General features: G+C 37.4%; 1 protein-coding gene across 1 annotated transcript in view; it reads left to right on the top strand.

Annotated features, from left to right (window-relative positions):
• The window catches only part of FBN2 (fibrillin 2), a 261,440-nt gene that overhangs the window by 155,236 nt on the left and 78,566 nt on the right, over nucleotides 1-27,638 (top strand). Inside the window, exons 16-21 of the mRNA XM_079793608.1 lie at nucleotides 8,405-8,557; nucleotides 10,050-10,103; nucleotides 11,695-11,820; nucleotides 14,640-14,765; nucleotides 19,565-19,684; nucleotides 26,955-27,092. Of these exons, the coding sequence (XP_079649734.1) occupies nucleotides 8,405-8,557; nucleotides 10,050-10,103; nucleotides 11,695-11,820; nucleotides 14,640-14,765; nucleotides 19,565-19,684; nucleotides 26,955-27,092 (717 nt within the window). The remainder of the gene's footprint in view (nucleotides 1-8,404; nucleotides 8,558-10,049; nucleotides 10,104-11,694; nucleotides 11,821-14,639; nucleotides 14,766-19,564; nucleotides 19,685-26,954; nucleotides 27,093-27,638) is intronic.

Below are 27,638 nucleotides of genomic sequence, written 5' to 3' on the forward strand. Positions count from 1 at the left end.
ATCACAGTGGCAGAGTGAGTTAGTTGTAAAAATACATTTATTGCCTTTTTTCCTCTGAAGCGCTTTCATGAGACCTCCAGGGTACATTAGCTATTTTGCACCCTCTATTTTTCAGGTTATACCCTAGACGGCAGACATACTCATTGGTTTAAAAGTAATTTTAAGAGAAATGAAATTCTTTCTTAGGTATAGTATGATAAAGCTTTACTCTTACCTGTGGGAATCAAAACATTTGGATCCCAGAGGGGCCAGAAGGGGAGGAAGATGGGAGAGGGAGAGATAAAGAAGCAACAGCAGATGGAAATAATCTGTCCATTTAAGTTCATCCACTCTGTCCCATCTAGGACTTACAAAATTGTCAGCACTCTGTTCAGGGATATTTCAAATACAGCAACTACAAGAATGTAGCTCCTTCCTGCTTAGATAGCTCAAAGATTTTCAGTTGCTTTGATATACTTAGTTGACTTTTTCCTTTACCTAAATGATTCTGTCAAAATCTACAATGAGTACAAAACCAGTTTTGGAAGGAGAAATTATTTTTATTTTAAGCAACCAACATATTTTGGGCAGTTGTTAGGAATTCAGTGTTCAAACACACAAAATCATTCTCTTGTTCACATACTGAAAAGGCATCAGAAACTGTTGGAAAGCCCTCTCCAGTTTTTCACGATTGTGCTCACTTAAAACTTTTTAATGAAAACACCTTTGTGTGTAAAGTTATGTTACTCTTCCCATAACATGCTAGATGTGTTTTCTTCATGTCTTCTGCCTTTTGTGATGCTTTTGAGATCCACTGATTGTTGGAGTTAGTTAGAAACAAATCACTGTGATGAATTAGTATTTGGTTTAGCATTTTAACTTTAGATTTCTTTTTTATTTGTTTTCGTTTCCCTAGATACTGAAATGTGGGTTTTTATTTTCAGAAAATTAAACTGTTTTTGTAACTAGTACATTGAAGAAGGCTGACTCACAGGCAGGTATAACCTTCATGAACAGGACATTTTCTGACTCCACCGGGGGCAAGAGTGCATGAGGGGAGGGGAGGAGGCAGACACACTGATACTGTCCTAGGACGGCTTCAAGATTTCTGGGCTTCACTGATGTTTAAAGCCAACGTATTCCTTGTGGGTGACTTCATGGGTCCTTTGGAGGCATTCAGCTGTCCTTCCTGAGATGCAGGCACTGTGTTTTTCTTCTTTGTAGCCACTCCTTGCCCCCCAACCCTGTCTTTCATCAGTCCACTTCAGACAGTCTCTGATGGCTCTCACCACCCCTCCACATGGTCATTTTAGGACCCTCTCCTTATGTAGCCTGTGTCAAACACACAGGACATGCCCATCCTTGGCCTTGTTTCCCATGTGAATAGAGGCTGATCTCACCTCCAACCGCACCTACGAAAGGAATAGCAGCCACTCACCTTGGCCTGTTAGGTATCCTGGGCAGAGGTGGGTACAGAGCAAAGGCTTCACAGGTGAGGAGGGAAACCCTGCCAACACATAATCTAGCACTTGCTCAAAAAGAACCCCAAACAATACTTTAAAAAAAAAACACACTTCTCTTTTTATTAAAAAATTTTAATGTTGACACTATTGCAGATGTCACCTGTTTCCCTCCCACTTTGCCCACCTCCACCTACCTCTGCCTCCCCTGGCCTTCACCATACTACTGCCCGGGTCCATGCGGTATGCATATATGTTCCTAAGCTAATCCTTTCACCTTCTTATCCAATCACCCCACCTCACTCTCCCATCGGGCACTGGCCAGTCTATTCTAAGTATCCATGCTTCTGGTTCCATTTTGTCAGTTTATTTTGTTCATTAGATTTCATATATAAGTGAGATCATATGGTACTTATCTTTCTCTGACTGGCTTGTTTCACTTAGCATAATGCTCTCCAGGTCCATCCATGCTGTTGTAAATGATGTGAGTTCTTTCTTTTTTACAGTAGCGTAGTATTCCATTGTGCAGATGTACCACAGTTTTCTAATCCACTCATCTGCTGATGGGCACTTAGGTTGTTTCCAAATCTTAGCTATTGAAAATTGTGCTGCTATGAACATAGGTGTGCATATATTCTTTCTGATTGGTGCTTCTGATTTCTTGGGATATATTCCTAGAAGTGGGATTACTAGGTCAAATGGGTGTTCCATTTTTAATTTTTTGAGGAAATGCCATACTGTTTTCCACAGTGGCTGCACCAGTCTGTGTTACCATCAACAGTATATGAGGGTTCCTTTTTCTCCACATCCTCACCAGCACTTGTTGGTTGATTTGTTGATGATAGCCATTCTGACAGGTGTGAGATGGTACCTCATTGTCATTTTGATTTGCACCTCTCAGATGATTAGTGAATTTGAGAATTTTTTCATACGTCTCTTGGCCTTCTGTCTGTCCACTTTCGAAAGTGTCTATTTAGGTCCTTTGCCAATTTTTTATTGTATTATCTTCCTTTTGTTAAGTTGTATGAGTTCTCTATAAATTTTGGAGATTAAACCCTTATCGGATGTAACATTGGCAGATATGTTCTCTCATGCATTGGGCTCTCTTGTTTTGTTGATGGTTTCTTTTGCTGTGCAGAAGCTTTTTATTTTGATGTTGTCCCATCTGTTTATTTTTTCCTTAATTTCCATTGTCCTAAGTGGAATGTCAATAAAGATATTGCTATGAGATACGTCTGATATTTTGCTGCCTATGGATTCTTCTAAGATTTTTTTAAAATGTCTTTATTGATTAAGGTGTTACATATGTGCCCTTATTCCCCCATTACTCCCCTATCCCCCCCCCCACTCATGGCCTCACCCCCTGTTATCTGTGTCCATTGGTTAGGCTTATATGCATGAATACAAGTCCTTTGGTTGATCTCTCTCCCTTACCCCCACCCTCCCCTACCTTCCCTCTGAGGTTTGATGGTCTGATCGATGTTTCTCTGTTTCTGGATCTGTTTTTGTTCATCAGTTTATGTTGTTCATTATAATCCATAAATTTTTATGGTTTCCCATCTTACATTTAAATCCTTTATGAATTTTGAGATTATTTTTGTGTATAGTGTAAGTTGGTGGACTAGTTTCATTTTTTTGCATGTATCTGTCCAATTTTCCCAACACCATTTATTAAAGAAACTGTCTTGACTCCATTGTATGCTCTTGCCTCCTTTGTCAAATATTAATTGAGCATAATGGCTTGGTTCTAGTTCTGCTTTCTCTGTTCTGTTTCATTGGTCTGTGTCTCTTCTTGTGCCAGTATCAGGCAGTTTTGAGAACAGTGGCTTTGTAATATAGCTTGATATCTGGTATTGTGATCCCTCAAATTTTGTTCTTTCTCAGGATTGCTGTGGCTATTTGGGGAATTTTTTTTTTATTCCAGATGAATTTTTGGAGAGTTTTTTCTAGGTCTGTGAAATATGCCGTTGGTATTTTAATGGGATTGCATTGCATCTATAGATGGCTTTGAGTAATATGGACATTTTAATGATGTTGATTCTACCAATCCATTAACACATAATATTCTTCCACTTGTTTATATCTTCCTTGTTTCTATCTCTTTTTTTCAATGTCCTATAGTTTTCCGAGTACAGGTCTTTTACCTCCTTAGTTAAGTTTATTCCTAAGTATCTTTATTTTTTTGTTGTTGTTGCAATGGTAAATGGGATTTTTTTAAAATTTTTTTTTTAGTTTCTCTTTCTGTGAGTTCATTATTGGTGTATAAAAATGCCATTGATTTCTGGGTGTTAATTTTGTATCCTGTTACATTGCCGAATTCATTCATTAACTCTAGTAGTTTTTCGATGGAGTCTTTAGGGTTTTCTATGTACAATATTGTCATCTGCAAATAATGACAGTTTTACTTCTTTTCCAATTTGGATGCCTTTTATTTTTTCTTGTCTGATAACTATGGCTAGCACTTCCAGTTCTGTATCAAACAGGAGTGGTGAAAGTGGGCATCCCTGTGTTGTTCCTGTTCTTTGGGGAAATGGTTTTAGTATTTGCCCATTGAGTATGATGTTGGCTATAGGTTTGTCATATAAGGCTTTTATTATGTTGAGGTATGATCCCTTTATTCCCACATTGCTGAGAGTATTTTTTGTTTTTCTTCTTCTTTTTAAAAAATCTTTATTGTTGAGATTATTACAGATGTTTCTCTTTTGCCCCCTGTTGCCCCACTCCACCCAGTTTCCACCCTGCGCCAGGCTTTCACCACCCTATTGTCTGTGTCCATAGGTAATGCATACATGCATATAAGATCTTTGTTTAATCTCTTCCTGCCCCCTCTTCCCTCTGAGAATCAGTCATTTCCATGCCTCTGATTCTAATTTATTCACCAGTTTATTCTGTTCATTAGACTTCTTATTCATTTATTTTGATTTTTAGGTTCAATTGTTTATAGATATGTATTTGTTGCCATTTTGTTCAATTTTTTTTCTTTTTCTTCTTCTTCTTAAAGAATAACCTTCAACATTTCATATAATACTGGTTTGGTGGTGATGAACTCCTTTAGCTTTATCTTGTCTGTGAAGCTCTTTATCTGACCTTTAATTCTAAATGATAGCTTTGCTGGGTAGAGTAATCTTGATTGTAGGTCCTTGCTGTTCATCACTTTGAATATTTCTTACCACACCCTTCTGACCTGCATAGTTTCTGTTGAGAAATCAGCTGACAGTCCTATGAGCATTCCCTTGTAGGTAACTAACTTCTTTTCTCTTGCTGCTTTTAAGATTCTCTCTTTGTCTTTTGCCCTTGCCATTTTAATAATGATGTGTCTTGGTGTGATCCTCTATGGGTTCCTCTTGTTTGGGGCTCTCTGTCCTTCCTGGACTTGTAAGCCTATTTCTTTCACCAGGTAGGGGAAGTTTTCTGTCATTATTTCTTCAAATAGGTTTTCAATATCTTTCTCTCTTTCTTCTTCTGGCATCCTCATATTGCAAATGTTGGTATGCTTGAAGTTGTCCCAGAGGCTCCTTACACTATCTTCATATTTTTGGATTCTTTTTTTTCTTTTTGCTCTTCTGGTTGGGTATTTTTTGCTTCCTCGTATTTCAAATAGTTGATTTGATTCTCAGAATCCTCTACTCTACTGTTGCATTCCTGTATATTTTTCTTTATTTCAGTCATTGTATGCTTAATTTCTGACTGCTCCTTTTTCGTTTTTTGGCAGTTTCTAGAAGATTCATGAGTAATCTTATAACCATGGTTTTGAACTCTATATCCAGTAGTTTGCTTTCTTCCATTTCTTTCATTTGTGACTTGTTTCTTTGTCTCCGCATTTTGGCTGCTTCCCTGTGTTTGTTTCTATGTATTGGGTAGAGCTGCTATGTCTCCTTGAGTTGATAGAGTGGCCTTGTATAGTAGGTGTTCTATAGGGCCCAGTGGCTCAGCCTCCCCAGTCACCTGAGTTGGGAGCTCTAGGTGCACTCCTTTGTGGGCAGTGAGCACAATCTTGTTGTAGTTGAGCCTTGATTGCTATTGGTGTCACTGGGAGGAATTGACCTCCAGGCCAATTGGCTATGAGGACCAACTGCAACTACAGTTGGAGAACTGCTGTGCACGAGTCACCCTCATGGAGCAGAACTTGCTTCAGTGGAGCTTTGGTGCTCACTGAGTCTGCCCCTTGAGTGTGTGGCTTATGGATGTGTAGAGTTGTAATCTGATATGTTCTCACACTTACCACTGGATACACTGGCTCTTGGAACTCCAGGGAGGTGCAGAGTCAGCCACTGCCTGGGGCCACCCAACAGGAGCTACAGAGAGATCTGCAGATTCCTCCTCTTTATATCAGGTTTGAAAGTGCCCAGATGAGGCCAGCTATGAAGCTCAGCAGGCTGCTGCTGGTGCCGGGTCTTGGGCCTTTTATTGATAGGTTTGGGGCTCCCTGACCTAGGTGCAACTTGTTTGAGAGCTTTTAGCCTGAGCAAGGACAGGCCATTCATAATGCAAAAGCCACTGCACACAGCTTGGGTGGGATTGTAAATTGGGTAAGGTGGGGTCTCAGTGAATCACCAGGTCAAACAAACAGAAATGGCTGCCAGTCAGTCCTGATACCAGGAAGGTCCCAGCATAGGAACAATGATCCCTGCGAGCACCTCCATCTGGGAGTTTTCCACCCACGAGTTCCCGCCCCAATGCCAGACAATCCAGTTCCTCCTGTTATGTATCTGTGTCCCCTAGAGCCTGGCCCTGGTGTTGGAGCTCAGAGGAGGCAGGAACTTGTAAGTTCAGTTCCTGGTGCTGGCCTTTTTAGAGGAACAGATGGGTCTCCAGCAGCCTCTGCGTCACTAAGCCCAAATCTGTACTGGTTTTTACAACCCATAGTTCTTATTGCACATAGGGACTTCTTTTTCCAGTTCTGGGATCCTGGGCAGGGGTCTGGTGGGGGGCTAGGACCCCTTGTTCCTCCGGGTGGCCTCCGCAGAGGCGATCTCCCTCCCAATTAAAAAAGTGGCACAAGTGGGTGCCAGATCAGCCCTTTCCGCACCTCTGTACCTCCTACTAGTCTCAGTGTGCTTTCTTCTTTACTTCTCTAGATGTAGGACTTCCATTCAGCTAGCTTTCCAGCGGTTCTGGATGATTGTTGTTCTGTATTTTAGTTGTAATTTTTATTGCTTAGCATTTAGGCCCATCCCCTGCCAAAGCATTCTTGTGGGCACGTTCTGAGTGTGCCACTGACATCTTACCCTGTCCACCTGTAAGCAGTGGCTGAGTTACATTTGTAGAGTGTAATATGAACAAGGAAAAGGCCAACTGTCCTCATTAAAGAAAGAAGAAAGAAATGGTTGCCAAAATTTTTGAGTATTTCCTGTGTGTCCTAGGCTTTGTGCTTAATGTTTAACAAACACATTCTCATACATAATAAAAATTCCATCCTTATTTAAGGGATGATTAAATGTTAATTAATTTAAGTAAGGTGATCCCACAGTGATCAGACATATTCATGTCCCTAAAACACTCACATAAGTTACACTACTTTCTCTTTTCATGAACCTTCTGGTGTTGGTGTTGTTAACCTGTAACCAAAACCAGTATGTAACCTGTCTCATTCTTCAACTGAGTACCATCGGCTTTTTATCAGTTTACTTCTAAAAGTTGTGTGGCTTATGTTCTTCACATGAAAACAGAAATAACTTTGACCATTCTAATGAGGCCTTCTGACATAATTGGTAAAATTCAAAGAATGCACAAAAATCATATTGGGAATCATGAACTATGTAGTGTTTGTGCAAATTTGTCTTTGCATTGAGTCCTACACTTGTGTATAATTCAGAGCAAACTGTCAGACTCGGCCACAGCCAAAGCAACAGATGCTCTCCACAGGGTTGGCATGGTAAATTTCATGGCCCGCTTCCATTTGAGCATACAGTATACACAGCGCGTTGTTTTAGTGCAGCCATCAATCTCATTGTTTTAATGAGAAACACTACCAGATCATAAGAAATCACTGGGTGACTCACTTTGCATAACAAGCATATAAAATAATTTCTAACAACTTGCGAATAATTATAAATATTTATAATAAGGGTTGTCTCTTTGGTGGAATTAACATGTCAATCTACACTACTTAAAAGCTGTCCTCTTCTGGGCTTTATGGTGATCTGAGTTTTTTACAGTTCATCAGATACTGTCTCATAAAATTGTAGCATATTTTATGAGAATTTGGAGTGAGAAAACTAAGCAGGATATTCTTCTTTGAGACGTTGCATGAATCAGTACAAAGAGGAAGGACTTTGAAGGTCCCACAGTGTGAGCCTACTAGTAAATCCCAGTCCAGGCAGTGGATCGCCTGGGATTGGGAGCTACTTATGTAATCCCTCTGAACCTCACCTTCCTCATCAGTGATGTGTGGGTAATGATCACTATTCTAGGGAGTTGTTGACATGAATGTTCAATTAGCGCAATGCCAAGGACACATCATGGTTGTTATTATTTTTAAAAACTGGATTTATTGAGGTCAAAACATAGTCAAAGGGAGTTGAAAAGGAAGTAAAAAACTTCATGGTCAAGCAGTGTCATCTCAAGGTAGTTTAACTTCACTGCACTTCGTTGTTCATGAGAACTTCTAAACAGAAATAATATTGTGTCATTTTGAGTAGAAGATAGCCAGTGATTAGAGCTTGGAGTCTCGTTTATAACTGTGGGAATATACCTAATTCAACAAAAGGCCTGTGAGTATAAGTGGGATAATGGCTGCTTGTGCAGCACATAAAACTGGAGAAAATGAGTTGTTGATGTGGACTCATTCTTTTCCTCACTCAACAAACATTTGTTGATTTCCTATTAGATGCTAAAGATACAAAGAAAAAGAAGTGGCAGATGCCCTCTAGAAGCTTCCAGTCTTAGGCTAAAAGAAGCCTTCAGTTTTGAACTCTCTTTTTCTTTGTCACTACCTCAAATCGTTGTTCCTCTGTGTCCTTCAGATACTCACATGCGCAGTACATGCTATGGTGGAATCAAGAAGGGAGTGTGTGTCCGTCCCTTCCCGGGTGCGGTGACCAAGTCCGAGTGCTGCTGTGCCAATCCAGACTATGGTTTTGGAGAGCCCTGCCAGCCATGCCCTGCTAAAAACTCAGGTAGTCCCATTGGCTGGTTTCACACCTGATAAAGAATCTGGAAATGTAATATTAGATATTTGGCCAAGGAGTACTTCAAGTCTGACGTGTTTTGTCATTATTTTTAATTGAAGAAAAGAAGTCCAAACCTGTGTTGGTATGAGAGACAATTAATGAGATTTGGCTTGTATTTATCTAAAATCTCTAGACAAAGAGAACACATGGTGAATAGATAAATGTATTTGTTGATCCAATTATGATTGCTAAAGTAGATTTTTTTTACATGGATATATTAGTCTCAATGTCTTTGATCTAAGACAAATAGCACAAAGTTTACTTATTGCTTTCAAGATTGTAATAACTTTACCAGAACCTGATTTTATTTATTTATTTTCATCTTAACACAGAATGGTCTTAGATCACAGTCTATTAGTAATTGCAGGCTCTTAGGTTGATAAGGTTGATACTGTTTATTCATACTAAACCTGTATTGAATATATAAGCCTGTGTTGAGTATATGTAAGCAAAATATGGATTAAAAAATATACACAATCTTTTTTTCTTTAAAGTTGGAGATAGTTGAAAATATAGTGTAGTGAGATTAACCCTTTTAAAGGGACATAAAGAACTGGGAGAGCATAAAGGAAGAAGTAGTTGCCTGGGGAAGCTGGGAAAGAGAGGGGCATAATGTGAAGTTTGGTCTTGAAAAAAATAAGAACTTCCCACGAGGAAGATAGAAAAGAAGCACTCCAGCAAAAGAAATGGCTGTCATTCCATTAAAAATTCTAAGTGGATTGTTCACACCTTAGCAAAACAATGGGAGTTCATCTAGAAATAAATGGGAATATAAGATATGATAAACCAGAGCATTTACATCAATGAGGACCCTACCCGTGCACAAATTGTGTGCACCAGACCACTAGTTGTTGATAAATGTCAGAAAAAAATATGAAGTTAGTTCCCAACATTAAACTTTATAAGAATTATTTTTTTATAGAATATATAAACTTTTGTTTATTTTGTAATGATAAAGGGTTTTCAAAGAAGACATTAAAGACTAAAACACATAAATTGGAAAATATTTTTCTTAATGTATAAGGAATTTACATTAATTAATAAAGAAAGTTGAAATGCTCATAGAAGAAGTGGCAATGTGCACAAATAAGACTTTACAAAGTAGAAATATATACAGTACATTACCAGATTTAAAAATGCCCAATCTTTCTAAAATTAAAATAAGATGTCCTTTTTGTTTATTAGATTATTAATTGATTTTTCCCATTGTTCAAGAGGGTGTACAAAATGATAGAAGGGTAACTTGGCATATTTAGGGAAAGAAGGACTATTATTGGAATTCTTGTAATAATTATGTGCTAAAAAATAGTCCTTTTTTCATTTTAAAAACTAATGCATGTAATTCTTTCAAATGATATTTTTGGAATTTTGTAACTAACTTGTATAAAACAGATATAGTTTAGAGTATTTAATTTCTCTATTTGTTTTTATCATATAGCTGAATTCCATGGTCTATGTAGTAGTGGAGTAGGTATCACAGTGGATGGAAGAGGTAACTCTATTCTATTCTCCATGTTATAATAATTATATAATTGTATAGCTTTATGATTTTGTTATAACATTATGAATATTATTATATTTAATATTACAAAAATTTATTCGTGTAAAATGATAAGATAAATTATCTCTTAGAACAGTGGTTATAAGCTAGATTATGAAGTGGCATGCAGATGCACCTTTTTCATAGTGGACATATCTGTTAAATATGCATTTTTAAAAATGTCAGGAACAACTACACGCATGATTTTATGGAGACCATTGCTTATGAAGAGGCTACAGTTAGTTTTTAGGTTAAAAAATAAATAGCATGTTAATTTTTATTTAAAAATTAAATAATGGTACTGACATGGTTTAAAAACATGTTTAAGACATATTTGATATGGATCAAGTTTGCAATATACTACCCTAAAAATAAATTGTTAGGACTATTTATACCTAAGAATACTAAAATGTTTTTATACAACTGAAGAAATGAAATTTATTAAAGTTTTCTCATTTTAAATTTAACAATATGTTTAACAGAATTCCAAAATGGAAATTTAAGTATTAAATACATATGTATTTATTTTAAGTTTATTTTATATGTTAATATACATATAGTTTCATTTGTCTTTTAAATAAAACTGTAGGGTGCTGTTAATCTTCATTTTATTCTTCATATATATTCTTCTACTTTCATGTCTGAGAAGACTTTAGACAAATTTAGATTCGTTGACAATATAATCTATTGCAATGAGTATCATAAACCAGAGTAAAGAAGAAAACTTTTACAACATGTTTCTTCCAAAAATAAAATGTAAAGGCTGACATTTCTGGAGTGTTTATGGTCTTCCAAATTCTAGAAAACAATAGCTAGCACCAGAATTTGAGCATAGGTATCAAAAATTAATTTTATGCCTATTCTATATTTTATTCCGCCTCAACATGGCCTCCCCATCAGAGCCAACCACCTGTTAAAATGGCTTGGTTGCTCATACAAGCTCATCCTTCCTCAAAGTTCCAGTGCACATGGGTGACAGAAAGTAGACATGTTCATGGCTTATTATAAAACATCGTGTTCTCAAGCATCCATGTTTTAGCTGTCCTCTCCATTAATTTCAACATCAACTGAAAAACGTTTATTAAGTATCCTATTACTTAGTTGACTATAGAAATATGATAATGAAATACAAGTATTCCATGCCTTTGGGGACCATGAAATTACATAGGCCACCCTAGTAAATCTTTGTCTTTTGCTTCGATGGTTATAATACCTGTCAAGATGAGTTTTTCTTTGGATTTTGAGCCAACCGCCTATACATTTCTTTATTAATTTTATCATAAATACAGGCACATCACATGGTTTAATTCTTTGAATTTCTGCCAGTTCCCTTTATTTTCCTTATGACTTACCAGGAAAGTGTCCTGTATCTCTCAGATTTATTCTTACTCCTTATTTTCATTTCTTTTCCCTTCCTGAAAGGTAGGCAAATTGTGGGTTTGCCGAGTTAACACTTCATATGTTGAGTGATCTTTATTAGACCTGAATGTATCAACAAACGATAAAATGTCTATGAGCATTAAACTTTCAACATTTGATGCAGATATCAATGAGTGTGCTTTGGATCCCGATATATGTGCCAATGGAATTTGTGAAAACTTACGTGGTAGTTACCGTTGTAATTGCAACAGTGGCTATGAACCAGATGCGTCTGGGAGAAACTGTATTGGTAAGTTATTTGTTGTATTTATATAGGAGCCCTTCACATAGTTTTAATCCCATGGATTGTAGGACAAATCAAAATACAAATAAATTTCTAAAACTATAAATCTTACAGTTTCCCTTGTTTCCTTCTTAGTACACACACATATAAAAATTTTGGAATCAGACAAATTCTGTTACACACTAACAAACTTCTTAGTGGCACAGCTTAGTATTTAAATTTGTCTTTTCTCAAATGAATGGGTACATACTAAATGAATAGGGCAGTATGGATAATTGTAAGTTAAGAAAATAAAGTCTTACAGGTTGACAGACTTTAATTTATATGCTACAGCATATCTAAATATGCTCACTGAGATGGTGTTTCTTTTTGTAATTTATAAGAGAACTAGAGGCCCAATGCACAAAATTCATTCAAGAGTAGGCCTTCCTTCCCCTGGCTGACAGCACCGGCTTTGCTCTGGCGGCCGGCAGGCACCCAGGACCCGGGCTTCCCTTGAGGCCCCGCTTCGTCCAGAAGAACGTCTGGAAGGATGTCCGGTCTAATTAGCATATTATGCTTTTATTATTATAGATGTTTGAAAACACTCAAGTATGTAGTTCATATATTCAAAAATTGGTGAAGAATCTAGATTTTTCTGAAGATAACTTGAGTTCACTTTCTAAAGTGAATGTTATTCGATCCATCATTGTACAGAATAATTTTTATATCTAATTACTGATGAATCTTCCATTCAAATCTTGATTATTATGATTAGAAAGAAATACATTTTTCACCCTGGCTGGTGTGGCGCAGTTGGTTGGAGCATCATCCCATGCACTGAAAGGTGGTGGGTTCAATTCCCAGTCAGGGCACATGCCCAGGTTGTAGGTTTGATCCCCAAATGGCATACATGTGGGAGGCAACCAATCGATGTTCCTCTCTCTCTCTCTCTCTCTCTCTCTCTCTCTCTCTCTCTCTCGCTCTCGCTCTCTCTCTCTCTTCTTTCTCTCTCTCCCCCTTTTCCTCTCTCTCTCTATTTTTTAATTTTAATACATTTTTCCGCATTCATAGTACTGGCTCTTATTATTGAATATGTCCATTTGATCTTAAGTTGAAGAAATACATACAGATGGCTATATAAAACTATATTAAATATCAAGTACTTATAATAGATTTCGACACCTACAAAGAAAGGCACTAGCCAAAGATTATTGAACATCTTCAAAATATGCAAACCAGCTAGCTTTTTTGTTCACCAAAAGCCAAGTTGCTTCCAGCATACCTTCCAAGTACAGTTGGGCACATAGGCATCTACTGAAAACAGATCAGTGAGCATTCCACACTGAACACCATTCATGGCACTGCTTAACTCTTTAAATTAGGTGTATGCATAATTTTGATTAAAATTATAACTAGATTAATAAAAATGAAGCCAAATTCCAGCTTTCATTTGTTAGGGCTGCTATAACAAAATACCAAAATTTGGATTGCTTAAAATAACAAATTTATAGTTTATAAATTTGTCTTATAGTTTTGGAAGCCTTAAGTCCAAAGTCAAGGTGTCCACAGAGCCATGCTCCCTCTAATGGCACCAGGGGAGAATCCTCCCTCTCCTCCTGTAGCTTCTGGTATTTGCCAAAAAATCCTTGGCATTTCTTGACTTGCAGATGTGTCACTCTAGTCAGATGTTCTGCCTTTCCCTCTATGTCTTCACATCATCTTCCCTCTATGTGTGTCTGTCTCTTTCCCCTTTTTATCTGGGCACCTTTCAGTCATGTTGGATTACGACCTACACTAATTACCTCATTTTAACTGGATCACCTCTATAACAGTCCTATTTCCAAATAAGGTCACATTCTGTGGTATTATGGGTTAGACTTCAACATAGCTTTTTTGAGGGACACAATTCAACCCATACCATGGAGGAATGGATAACTAAACTGTGATACAGGCATTTGATAAAACAAACATAGGGGGAAATTATGGTAAAGCTTAAAATATAATGCTGATTTTTAAAAATAAAGATTCAGAATGGAACAAAAACATAACATCCAAAGAAAAAAGATCAAATAAAAAACAAAAAGTTAATATTAGTAGTAGTGATAGAATTTTGGGAAACGTTTTTTCAATCTCTGGTTTCCAAATTTTTACAATGTCAGTATATGGTTTGGTCAGGAACAATTGTTATTTGCAAGGCTAAAAATGTAACTTTCAGTGAAAGGAACTCTTCATCCCAAATTGAAATTTTACTAATTATACTTGCAAAAAATAAAATTCAGTATCAAATTTGAGCTTTAAATATCTTCTAGGTTATTCTAGTCTGTTAAAGGAATATATAAATACATCATTAATTTCCATTAGTAGTTAATTGTTTCTGAGGTAAAAACGTAATGGGAAAGGCTTAGTAAATACCTTTTGTTTAACTGCCACTTACTGCATTTTTTATTACAATTTTAAATTGTTATTTTTATTACACATAGGCATATATAGGCAAATGAGTTTCGTCTTTTAATCAATTTCATCAGTACTTAAAATATATATAATATATAATATAATACCACTACAGGACAGTAAGCAAATGAAGAACAAACCAGTAATGTATCTTTTCCAAACTACAACATACCCCCCAGGGACTTCAAAACATCTTAAAAGTGGCCACCAGCATAAGAATTTGCCATTTGAATAAAACTGAATATATTTTGTTTGGGATCAAAGAATGTGCTGTGACTACAAAGAGACTATGTCAAGGAGAGGGGTGAGAAAAAAGAAAAAGAAAACATTGCTAGTCACTGGGCTGTATGTTTCAACATGTGTATCTCCTGTCTTCTGATGGTTGCTTCCAGACATTGACGAGTGCTTGGTAAACAGACTGCTCTGTGACAATGGCCTGTGCCGGAACACACCTGGAAGTTACAGCTGCACATGCCCACCTGGGTATGTGTTCAGGACTGAAACGGAGACATGTGAAGGTAAGAGCTGTCTTCCTTGCCTTAGATGTGAGTAAGTAAGCACCTAGCTAGGCAAACTGTCAAGTATATTGACAAAGTAATATAGTAAAAAGTATTATTTGAATATTTTTTATGAATTTATAGTGTCATTCAGCTAATCTTCCAGTTTTAGAAATAGTGTGCACCTAACACAGTTTATGAATACTATCAGTTTTGTTCCATTCAGATAAAATAACAACAAACATGTGGAACATTTTGAAGTCTAAAAACAAAAGTGAAGAAAAAGTGAAAGGAGCCAGTTTGTTTTACTTGCTGAAATAAAATGTCAGATATGTGTTTGTTTACTTTGTTTTCCCTTTTTAAAAACTACTTTGAAGTTAAACAATAAAATGAAAAGAGAATGTTAACATCTTTTTGCATAATATTAGACACTGCAGTGATGGCGAACCTATGACACGCGTGTCAGCACTGACACGCGTAGCCATTTTTTATGACACACGGCCGCTAAGGCGGCCACATGCCGAGGATGAAACATTTGCTGCTCCTGAGGATGAAACATTTGCGAAATAATGTTTTTTCCTCAAAGTGACACACTACCCGAGTTATGCTCAGTTTTTTGGCGAAGTTTGACACACCAAGCTTAAAAGGTTGCCCATCACGGGACTAGGGGAACCTAATTGTAATGGCATATTCAGCTCTGAAGCATTTTACTTATGAAATGATTGCTATACCTCAGAGGTTGGCCCAGAAAATATGGGACCTGAATAAAAATGGTCACCTTAATTAAATTTATAGTCTAAAAAAAATTGTCCTTTTCATTTGATCATTTAAAAGTTATTGCTTGGACTTGTAGATCATAAACCAGTGTTTAAAAGCTTATTTTCTTTTAAGCACATTTTTCTGCAGTGTAAGTTACATGAATGAATTAAATGCTTAGGGAAGGCCTTGTTTTTAGTGAGATACCAGCTAAGTAATGAGTGCATTCAATTATGTTTTTGTTTCCTGATCAAAGTACTGTGTATTTCAGAATAATCTGTTGTATGACTTCTAGCCATTGTTCCTTTTAAGTCTCATTATATGAGCTTACAGAAGTGTCCCATGACACTATCAAATGCAATAGCTACTTCTGAATAGTAATTTTTTAAAAAGAGATTTCATCTTTAATTATTTTGAGTAGCTCTTTCCTTATCAAAGTATTGGTTTCTTAGGACTCCAAATCCAAGAAAACTGCAATGGTAATATTATGCAAAAAGATGTTAACATTCTCTCTTCATCTTATTGTTTAACTTCAAAGCATTCTTGTGAACAGAAACAAGTTAGGACTGGAATAAAATGCCAGAACACAAATGATTCAGCTGAAGTCGATGAAATGCAGTTACCAAGTGCAATCCTAAATTTGAGTTGAATTGGAGAGACCACTGAAAAACAGTAATTAGCCTGAAGAAAGAAAGAAAACAGTGTAAAATACAGTTTTTGTAATCTTAGTTGTGATAACTCTTTCTCCTCCTGCCCACCCCATTTTGCAGAAGCTCCTTAAAAAAAAAAAGCGCTCATTCCATTCCCAGTTAAAGTACCCGAAGGTTCATCTTCTCCATAGATGACCAGGGGCACATTTGAGAGTTTCGAATATCTTTCTGTAAGATATAAAAGATCTCACTTTAAACTAGCTCAGGCTTCTAAATATATTCAACCAGATGCTTTATTTTCTAGCACCCACTCCCACCCACCCCCAATCTATTATTCTTCAAAATTGCTCTGAGAAACATACTCCGTAAAAAAAAACTATTCTAGCTGTATTTCCTCCATGAGTAGGAATTTGGTGGGTGGGAGAAGGGATTTCAAGAGTTTATTAATCATTTCTTTCTTTATTCCCACTTGCTTCCCACTGTCTTTTATCCTTTTATCTAGTGTCTGTTGGAGGATAAGCTTCTGTTAAATGTTAAGAACCTCTGGAAGCAAGACCAGGTTAGGATAGCTTCTTGATGTAACTGGGAAGCTGATGATTACTGAGACCGCAGCAGCCGTACCCTTCAGGGCTATTGTGAGAGATACACTTAACAGAGAACTAAATAGATAGTGCCTTGATTCAGTTTGGTCAAAGTTTGGTTTGTATACTGAATTGTCCATGATATTTATAGCATATTCCCTCCATTTTACCAAGTAAGATGGAGTTGAAGGATACAAAGAGCCAACATACAAAAAATTGGGGAAAAGGCAGGACTCTGGTACTTACACGAACAAGTGAAGAATAGGAGCAAATGATGTTTAATAGTATAACACTGGATGATTCCATAAACATTACGGCACATTAATGCACAAATCAGACTATGTTGAGGGTTAGGAGCAGTTCTCTTCACTTATTTTGTCCAAAGGGTAATTGTTCCTGATAAATATGAGCCTTTTCTTTAATATGAAATATATTTTATATCTGTCATCCATGAGGCAGAAGTTCATGTTATGTAAATAAAAAAGAAATGATAGAGAAATACTTTGGCTGTAACCTATGACATTGGTGGAAATATAAATGATTTATTCTGAGAAACCTAACCAAATAACTTTTTATTTCCTTTCCACTGTTATTTGCATTTTATTAAATGTTTTGCCAAAAAAGTAGACCTGAAGGCCACAAATCTCTTTTTCCCTTGGGACTCTTTTTTATTTCCACCATTGAATTCCCACAGTAAATTTGTCTGCCTGAAGCAGTTCTCTTCATTCTGTTCTTCCTAAACTAATTTCCAAAGACGAGACAGGGAATTATTAGCAGATTTAATATAGACTCTAACTTTCTCTGTGTATATTTGCTGTATTCACTAATTGTGCTTGTCATTCACGTTTTCAGTAGGCTATTTTAAATATATAATAGCAGTAATAATAAAGTTCCTCTGATATTTCAGACTGAAGTTACAAAAAATTTATTTTGCTTTTTTGTTTGAGCTCTGAGAGCCTGTGAAAGTTAAAATTTTTACGGCAAGCACTGTGGTTTAGATTGTGTTTCCAGTGACATAACTAGTTAAATGTAAACCAGATGTGCTTTGAAGTTTATTTCCAGGAATGTACAGCGAACTGTTTCAATTCCTGGTTCCATGACATTTATAACATTAAAACATTGTATTTAAGGAAAAATTAAACAGTTGATATCTGTAGCTGTCATTGCATGTGTTTATAGTTTTGGAGTTCATAATTGCTTAATTTAAAATAGGGATTTTGAAAATATATGATATTGATTTTTCTGTTTGGGGAGCTTCTTACAAATGAAATGAATAGGTGAGCTCTATATAGACTGTCTTCAGATTAGTTATTTGCTTCCTGACCATCTGATTCCTTTTTACACTGTGTTTTTACTGAAAGAATTTCAGTACTCTGGAATAGATTTTTTTCATTCCAAATCTGTGCTATATTTACAAAATCTGCTCTTGTATTTTTCTTTTAAGAGGTATTCTTGCTACAGACAACCTGAAAGAAAGATGTATTTATATTTCCTCAAACAATTTTTACTTCAAAAATTAAAGGACTACCTGGATACTTCTTTAGTAGTTTTGAAGTAGCAAAGAATGAACACACCTGTTTTCCACATTGATTTTTAAATTTGCATTTTAAGTTCATTGACTTGAAAATCAACAGTGAGCCCTGCCTTTTCACGACCAGTTTAGTTTATATTTGACTTGAGATGGTCAAGAGTAAGCATTACAGTGTTATAGTTATTTTATCTGGATGTTTTCCTCAATATAGTATTTTATATTTAATTCAAAGAGGTGTTTAGAAAAATACTAAGTAGTCTGGTGAACTCAGAAACCCTAGTTAGTTTTCAATTAAAAAAAAATGTCTTAAGGTATGTTGATCTGTTTCAGATAATTAACCAAATACAAAAAGAAATCTGTGTATTTCTTCTTTAAATTGAGTGGTTGAATTTATACTGAAAGTCAGTCTTTGATATTGTTGCTAGTACTTTAGCTGAAACTGGTATATATTTTTAATTAACTCATGTTAAAATATTTAACTTTATTGGTTTGACATTTTCATTATTCACCACCTGAGAACATTGGCATACTCTAATTCTGTTTACTTCTGACTGTCAGTACGAATTGTTTAGATTATGGTATATAATTTGACTTAGGACTCAAATGAAATTGATGATAGTAAGGTCTATATGAAGCAATTAAAAGTTTATTCTTTTTTTTTATTTTACCAAACGTATATGTGCTTTAAAAAACTCTCCACACAAAACATGTATAAATGTGAACAGGCTATAGAGAGAGGAAGGTTGGCAAGGACTGGAGGAGAAAGCTACACCTGGCATTGAAGTTTTATCCCTTATTTTCTTATCCCTTATTTTCAGGAGTTTGGAATTAAAGCCAGCATGGTGATGTTTTATCTCTAATATAGGCTTTTTACATTCTTCCAAAAGCTCATGGAGCCATAAATGACAGTCAGCCTTTGATTGTACACAGCGCATGGCACCTAACTATGTGTTGCTTTCCATGGAACCAAATTTCAAATTTCCCACAAGACAGTTACATCTTATTATGGAGGAAAATTGATCCAGTTTATGTAAAGTTGTCGTAAAGTAGTGAAGATCACATACTAAACTCTTTTAAAATAGGCTGCTTTCTGCAGTCCTACTGGGTCCCCAGGCCTGTCTGTGTGTATCCACGCTGTAAAATGCATGTCTTCGTCCCCCATTCACTTTATGCCTCATAGATCCATATTAAAATTACAAGAGCCAAGTTTACCAGACATTCTGGCATAGCATGGCTTGTTGGAATAATATTTTCCAGAAACACATGGCAGTTCTAACAGAATCTTTTCCTTCTGGATTGTAGATATAAATGAATGTGAAAGCAACCCATGTGTCAATGGGGCCTGCAGGAACAACCTTGGATCTTTCAATTGTGAATGTTCTCCTGGCAGCAAACTCAGCTCAACAGGATTGATCTGTATTGGTAAGATGCATGCATGGTGCTGATGTTTCAGTTTCTCTACAGAGATAAGCAGAGACCTCAGGCCTTACTTTGGATAAAACAGAACATGATTACAGGAAGCTAAAAATTAGGAGTTACTCTAGTTGTTTTCTCTTGTTATCAACATAGGAGTAAAACGGGATAACATAAACTGGACAGACTCTTAAATTTTATTAGATTATAGGAAGTGTTCCTTTCATATAAATATTATATTATTCTGTAAGTTATAAGCGTTTCCATACCACACACATAATTATATTCGTTACTCTAAGAATGCCTTAGGCATCAATACAATCAAATTCCTGCTGCATACTTTTTATAAACAACTTTCTATGGTAAACAAAATATGATAGCATTTGGACTCAGTTAACAGGACAAGAATTTGAAGATTTTTTAGCTTCAAACAAATAGAAAGAATTTATTGCTTTCTCATTTCTCCCATCAATCATAAATTTATGGGCTTCAAGGAAGAGAAGATAACCATTTTTCTGTTTTGGGAAATCTCTAAGGGAGAAAGATTCCAAAACTTCCAAACTATCATCTTTTAATATATCTCAAAACATTTAAGGTCAGTTCTTGATAATGATAGTAGCTCAAATATACACTGAGTGGCCAGATTATTATGATCTCTGAATGCATAATAATCTGGCCACTCAGTGTATATCCTATATAATAAAAGGCTAATATGCAAATTGTCCCCACAACCAGGAGTTCGACCAGCAGGCAGGCCAGCCAACCGACCATGTCCCCTCCCCTGGCCAGCCTGGCCAGATCCCACACATGCACGAATTCATACACAGGGACTCACACATATATATGTACTGAGTGGCCAGATTATTATGCGTTCAGAGATCATAATAATCTGGCCACTCAGTGTATAAAAGGGATCATCTGATCCAGTGGTCGGCAAACTCATTAGTCAACAGAGCCAAATATCAACAGTAAGATTGAAATTTCTTTTGAGAGCCAAATTTTTTAAACATAAACTTCTTCTAATGCCACTTCTTCAAAATAGACTCACCCAGGCCGTGGTATTTTGTGGAAGAGCCACACTCAAGGGGCCAAAGAGCCGCATGTGGCTCACGAGCTGCAGTTTGCCGACCATGGATCTTATCAATTACCATAAGGAGCAATTCAGCACATGAAAGGGTAAAATAAAACTATCCATGTGATTTTTTCCCTGCTTCTAGTGTCTGTGGCTTCAATGGCTGGGCATATCATAGTTTATATATCACTAGAGGCCCAGTGCACGATGGGGTCCCTTGACCTGGCCTGCAGGGATTGGGCTGAAACTGGCAGTCCAAAATCCCCTGAGGGGTCCTAGATTGTGAGAGGGTGCAGGCATATAAGATCTTTGGTTAATCTCTTCCTGCCCTCCCCCCTCCCCCCTTCCATTTGAGATTCATCAGTCTGTTTCATGTTTTCATGCCTGTGCCTTGAGCATCTGCCCCCTGGTGGTCAGTGCGCATCATAGCTACTGGTCGAACGGTCGCTTAGGCTTTTATATTTATACTAGTGGCCCAGTGCACGAAATTCATGCACGGAGAGGGCAGTTCCCTCAGCCCAGCTGCATCCTCTCCAATCGGGGACCCCTTGGGGGATGTCTGATCGGGATCGGACCTAAACCAGCAGTCAGACATCCCTCTCACAATCTGGGACCGCTGGCTCCTAACCGCTCATCTGCCTGCCTGCCTGATCGCCCCTAACTGCCTCTGCCTGTCTGATCACCCCTAACTGCCCTCCCTTGCCAGCCTGGTCTCACCCCAACTGCCCTCCCCTGCCGGCCTGATCTCGCCCCCAACTGCCCTCCCCTGCCAGCCTGGTTGCCCCCAACTGCCCTCCCCTGCCAGCCTGATCTCGCCCCCAACTGCCCTCCTCTGCTGGCCAATTTGGTTCTAATTGGTCATTTTGTATGCCAGTCAGTGTCAAAAGCTCCACCTCCTAGGCAGCTATTGGCTCCTCACAGTTGACCCAGATTTGGTTCTAATTGGTCAGTTTCTATGCCAGTCAGTGTCAAAAGCCCCGCCTCTTAGGCAGCCATTGGCTCCTCACAGTTGACCCAGATTTGGTTCTGATTGGTCAGTTTCTATGCCAGTCAACGTCAAAAGCTCTGCCTCCTAGGCAGCTATTGGCTCCTCACAGTTGACCCAGATTTGGTTCTGATTGGCCAGTTTCTATGCCAGTCAGTGTCTCTGGGCCTATCAACAGGGCCTGATCAGAAAGGCAGGGCTGATCAGCAGCCCTGGTGGAGGCTCAAAGAAAAATGGAGGCAGGGCTGCTGGCCAGGCTTGGAAGGAAAGAGAGAGGCAAGTGCTGGTCAAAAGCTGCCACAGACGCTACAGATCAGCCCCTGCTTCTCTCTTCAGGTCTCTTTCCGGGCCTGATTCAAAGCCCCCTCAGCAGTCACTGCTGGGTCACTGGGCCTACAGCCTCAGCAGTCAGCGCTGGGTCCCCATGGCAACCCCTCTTTCTAGGCCTTATTCAAAGCCCCCTCAGCAGTCACTGCTGGGTAGTATTAGTCAGCTCTGGGTTGACTTCTGGATGGTCAGCCTTTGGTCGTGATCATTCCTTACACCCTGGCTCTTTATTATAGAGATATTAGCTAGTATCCACCTTAAAAGTGAACTAAATGTATTCTTGCAAATGGGAAGATATTTCAGTTTTACATAGTGCCAAATACAATGGAAGTTTTTGTGATCTAGCCAGTGCAAATTTTCAATTTAATATTTGCCAAAGACAATAGTATTTTCAGTATTCTATCTGATGTTAACAATATTTAGCTGATAATATGATAATGCTAGAGTACCTGTTTGTAACATGAAGAGAAATGACCAAGTCCAAGGTTACCAATGAAAACCTTCCCTTTGGAAATGCCAGCTCAGCTGGTGGAATGTGAGGCTTGCTCAGTTCTCCATATTAGGAAATAGACTGCCTGGGGCATTTCTTTTCTTCTTATAGAATTCCAGATTGGGAGTGGGGGAAGGAGGCATGTGGGTTGGATCTGGTAAGGCAGAAGTATTTTTGCTAAGCCACAATTTCCAACTGAGATAGAGTTATTTTATTATGCAAAGGAAATGAACTCAGCATTAGTTAATTAATGTCTCTGAATACTAAATCTGTGTGCCACTTGGACAATTAAAGATATCTTAGCTTTGCTTCACCATAAACACTTCTATTATTTTGGCCTTTACCCTTATATTATTGATGAAAAATAGAACAAAGGCTTTTTATTCCCAAGTCATTATATTGGGCAACTACATACCACCATATTTTTCTCAGCCAATGTGTTATGTATTTTTTATTCATTATGATCAAATTTTAATATTCTAGCCTAACGCTGCTCAGAAAGATAGTTACTTAATATTTTTAAAATTTAGACATCATTTTATCTGCTTTTTTAAATTTAAAACAATTCTATTTTTAAAATGAAATAAATAATAAAATATATTTATAGAAAAATTATGGATTTCTAACATTATATTTTTATTGATTTAAGAGAGGAAGGGAGAAGAAGAGAATGTTAGAAACATCAAAGATGAGAGAGAATCATTGATTGGCTGCTTCTTATACAACCCCCATTAGGGATTGAGCCTGCAACCTGGGCATGAGCCCTGACCAGGAATCAAACCGTGACCTCCTGGTTCATAGGTCGACACTCAACCACTGAGCCAAACCAGCTAGGGCTGGTTTTTTTAAATAGGACTGTCAAGTGACTCTAATCTGTGTTTAGCCTGCAAACAAACCACTCTTTCAAAGGGTCTCTAAATTTAGAATAGAATGAAAATTCCCCTATGTGGTTACACATTTAAAATTAATCTAGAACACATTAATTAGTTAAATACTTAGAATAATTAGGAATTAAGAATCTATTCTGCAAACTTCCTAAATATAATCTTAAACTATTTTATAAACTGCTTGAAAAAATTATTGTTTTCTGGTGGGAAGTTATATTAACTACTAGAGGCCTGGTGCATGAAATTCATGCACTCGGTGGGGGGTCCCTCAGCCCTTGGCTCTTGTGGTGAGGCAGGGCTGGCGCGACGGAGGCGGGCCCCACGGCTCGTGCAGGGTGGGTCTGGGATCCTGCCAGTGCCAGTGCGGCAGATCTGGGTCTCACGCGATTTCGCGCGCTGGGCCTCTAGTAGATAATAGAACAGTAAATTCGATTAATGCATTATATTGCTCATATCTGATGGCTCTACACAATCATTGCCTTCATCTTTGGTTTGGGTCTGCATCCTGTCCTCAAATTGCGTGGTTGTGACAAGGGCAGTGAGCTCTCTGTTGTCAAACCCAGTGGTCTATTCTTATTCCTCATTTTGGCCTATATTAGCAATGTTTGACACAGTTCATCATTCACCCCTTCCCAAGAAGTTTTTCATTTTTGATCTCTTTTTATTTCTCTTTTCTGGCCTGGTTTCTCAGTTTCCTTTGTTGCCTTTCATATTTTTCTACTTTCTAACTTGAAGTGTACCACAGGTCAATCTTACCTCTTAGCTTCTCCAGTGTCTACACTCATGCTTAGGTGGCCTCTACATAGATTCTCAAATTAATCTCTCCACTAATTTCAGACTTGCATTTTCATCTGTCTGCATAGTTGTCTCCATTTGGAGACATTGCTAATGGACATTTCAAATTTAACATATCTTTCAGCATGAACCTGTATCTCCTAGAATCATTTCTGTCTCAAGAAAATGATAACTCCATTATTTTAGTTGCTAGCCCCCAAAACTTTGCAGTCATCTTTAATAACTTTCTCTCAAACTCCACATTGAATTCATCAGCAAATCCTGTTGATTGTACTTGAAGTGTATCCATATTTCAACTACTCACCACCACCACCTCAATCTCAGCCATCATTATTTCTCTTCTTGACTATTACTTTAGCCTCCAATCTCCTTACCCTGCTTTATTTTTTCAGAGATTTAAAAAATGTATTAAATTTATTGGGGTGGCATTGGTTAATAAAGTTATATAGGTTTCAAGTGTACAATTTTATAATACATCACCTATATATTGCATTGTGTATTCACCACCCAAAGTCAGGTCTCCTTTAAATACCATATATTTGACCCCCTTTACCCCTTTCTACCTCCCCTCACCGCCCTTCCCTCTGGTAACCATCAGACTGTTGTCTGTATCTATGAGCTTTTGTTTGTTTGTTTGTCCTGTTTGTTCCCTTGTTTTCTGTCCCACATATGAGTGGAAGCATCTGGTTCTTGACTTTTTCCATCTGACTTTTTCACTTTGTATGATACTCTCAAGATCCATTCATGTTGTCAAATGGCAGTATTTTATCTTCTCTAGCTCCTGACTGTATAACTACATGTATATCCTTTGTGTGTAAATATACACACAAATAAGACAGACAGAGAGAGAGAGAGCATGCATGATGTTACAGAATGAGGGCTCTGAAATCAGACTATGCAGGTTTGACTTGATGCTGACACTAACTGGGTGACCTTGGGTAAATTAGTTGACCTCAGTTTGCCTCGGTTTTCTCATCTGCAAATTGTGCATAACATATAGGGTTGTTTAAGTAAATAAGCTTATACATGGAAAGCCTTTAATACTGCTTGTTGCTACCTCAATAAATATTAGCAAGTGCTATTACAGTATATTTTACTTAAAATGACTACAACCAAGGTGATAATTAGTAATTAGTCCTGGTCCTTAAAATACACAGTAGTAGTATGGCCTATTTAAATACACGGTAGCCTTATAGGAGCTTCTGTTTCCTCTATGGAATTTTCAGGTTTAAGCCTATAAAAAGCCTGTAATTTGAGGCCTGATACAAATGCCGATGAGCAAGTCTTTTTCATTTGTATACAGTTTTTACTCAAACTGAATCGCAAAACAATAAAATGCAGAGTGGCTGTCCATCTCTTCTCCACATCCTTGCCCCGAAACTCTCTGTATCCAGTCAAGGACAGAGTTGTTTGTTTTATTTTAACCTCTGTCCCAGAGGACTTGGGTTTCAGGTAGCTTCCTCTTACCCACTGCTGTATTCTGTATGGAATCAGAAATTACCAGTTATCCCTTCATGGACCTGCCAGTTTCATCGTAGTTCCTTTGCTGTGTTTCTGGTTATGTTTTGTTTTTCTTATTGAATTTTAGCAATAAAACTTTATTAATTGAGTTTTAAAATAATTGAGTTTTAAATAAATGGTGGAATATGCTTTTTCTTTATTGTTTTCCAAATCTATGTGTCACAGTATGCTGTTAAGATTCTGTTAAATTGTGTTTTACACATCACCTGCATTGGAACCACCTGAGGAGCTTGTCACATTAGATTCCGGGGCCACAAACCCGGACACTTATGAATCTGCATGTTATCAAGAGCTTTGGTAACTGTTGTGCCCAATTCTACAAGGAAAACTTTATCAATGACATATTTTACGCACTTACTATTTGCCATGTCAATATACTGGATTCCTTGTCGCTGCTTCAAAATGAGTTATCTAACAGTCATTTAAGGAGGAACTTCAATTCAATGTGAAGAAATGGTCTAAAAATATCAGTAGTAGTTATCCGCTAGATGGTTGGATTGCAGATGAGTTTTGTATTTTTGTTTCATTGGGGTTTTTTGCTGCCTGGTTTCTTCAAATACTTTATTATAAATACGTGTTGCTTTTTGAACTGGAAATAAAACTATACAGAGGTATGCATAGGTAAATGCCTGCAAGAAAATACATAAAATATTAGCCCTGGTATGTCTAATTGATGGTTTTATAGGAGATGTTTATTTTCTTCTTTACCATTTTCATTTCTTTTCTGTTTTCAAATTATTCATCAAATAAGTGTCTTCAGCTGGAGAAATACTGGTGTATTGGGTGGAAATTAGGAGATATTATTTGAGGAATTTTATTATTTGATAAAATCTTAAATATCAAAGCAGTTATCATAAAGGACAAATCTTATGAGTATTTTTCACAAAAGTAGTGATCTTATTATGGTAATGCCTTGTGTTTGCAAGTACAAGCATAAAATCTTGGGCAATAGTGGCCACTCCTAGAATACTAGCAGGTATAATTGTATTAATTACCATATTGTGTGAGATACATATTGTACAGTATTTGATTTACATGTATGTAATATACTATATTTAAGTGCATATTCATGGAAATGTGTTCAAAGGATATGCTATTAATATTTATTAAAAATAATCCTTTTGTGTGTTTTTAATACTATAAAAGTGTTTCTGGTGTATACAAGAGATGAAAGCTCCCCATCCTTTCCTGTTCGTTTTTAGACAGCCTGAAAGGGACGTGTTGGCTCAACATCCAGGACAATCGCTGTGAGGTGAACATTAATGGAGCCACTCTGAAATCTGAATGCTGTGCCACCCTTGGAGCCGCCTGGGGGAGCCCCTGTGAGCGCTGTGAGCTAGGTAGGAACCTGACCAAGGGGCTCTTGGCTTCTCAATGGAAAGCTCCTCCCTCAACTGGGCACCTTTTCCACTATGTATTTCCATAGTGAGGAAGGCTAGAACATCATTACCCTCCCTAAAATGTTGTCTTTTATGGTGGAATTTATTCATTTCTTAAAATATGTATTTGGTTTATCCTTTTATGTAATCAAACCTTCTGAATATATTTTCTTTTTATCCTCACCTGGAGATACGTTTATAGATTTTTTAGAGCAAGGAAGGGAGAGAGACAGACACAGTGAGAAAGAGAGAGAGGCATTGATATGAGAAACATTGATCAGTTGCCTCTCATACACACTCCGACTGGGGATCAAACCCTCAATCTAGGCATGTGCTCTAACCGGGAATCAAACCCGCAGCCTTTTGGTGTATAGGACGATGCTCCAACCAACTGAGCCACCCGGCCAGGCCCTTCTGAATATTGGAGACAAGGAAGGGAGTCAGCTGGAATTTAGGTGCTGGATGACTATCAGTATTCTCCAGTGTCCTTGTTGGCCTGTGTCCTTC

The sequence above is a fragment of the Cnephaeus nilssonii genome (assembly GCF_951640355.1).
Source record: "Cnephaeus nilssonii genome assembly, chromosome: 2".
Lineage (NCBI taxonomy): Eukaryota > Metazoa > Chordata > Mammalia > Chiroptera > Vespertilionidae > Cnephaeus > Cnephaeus nilssonii.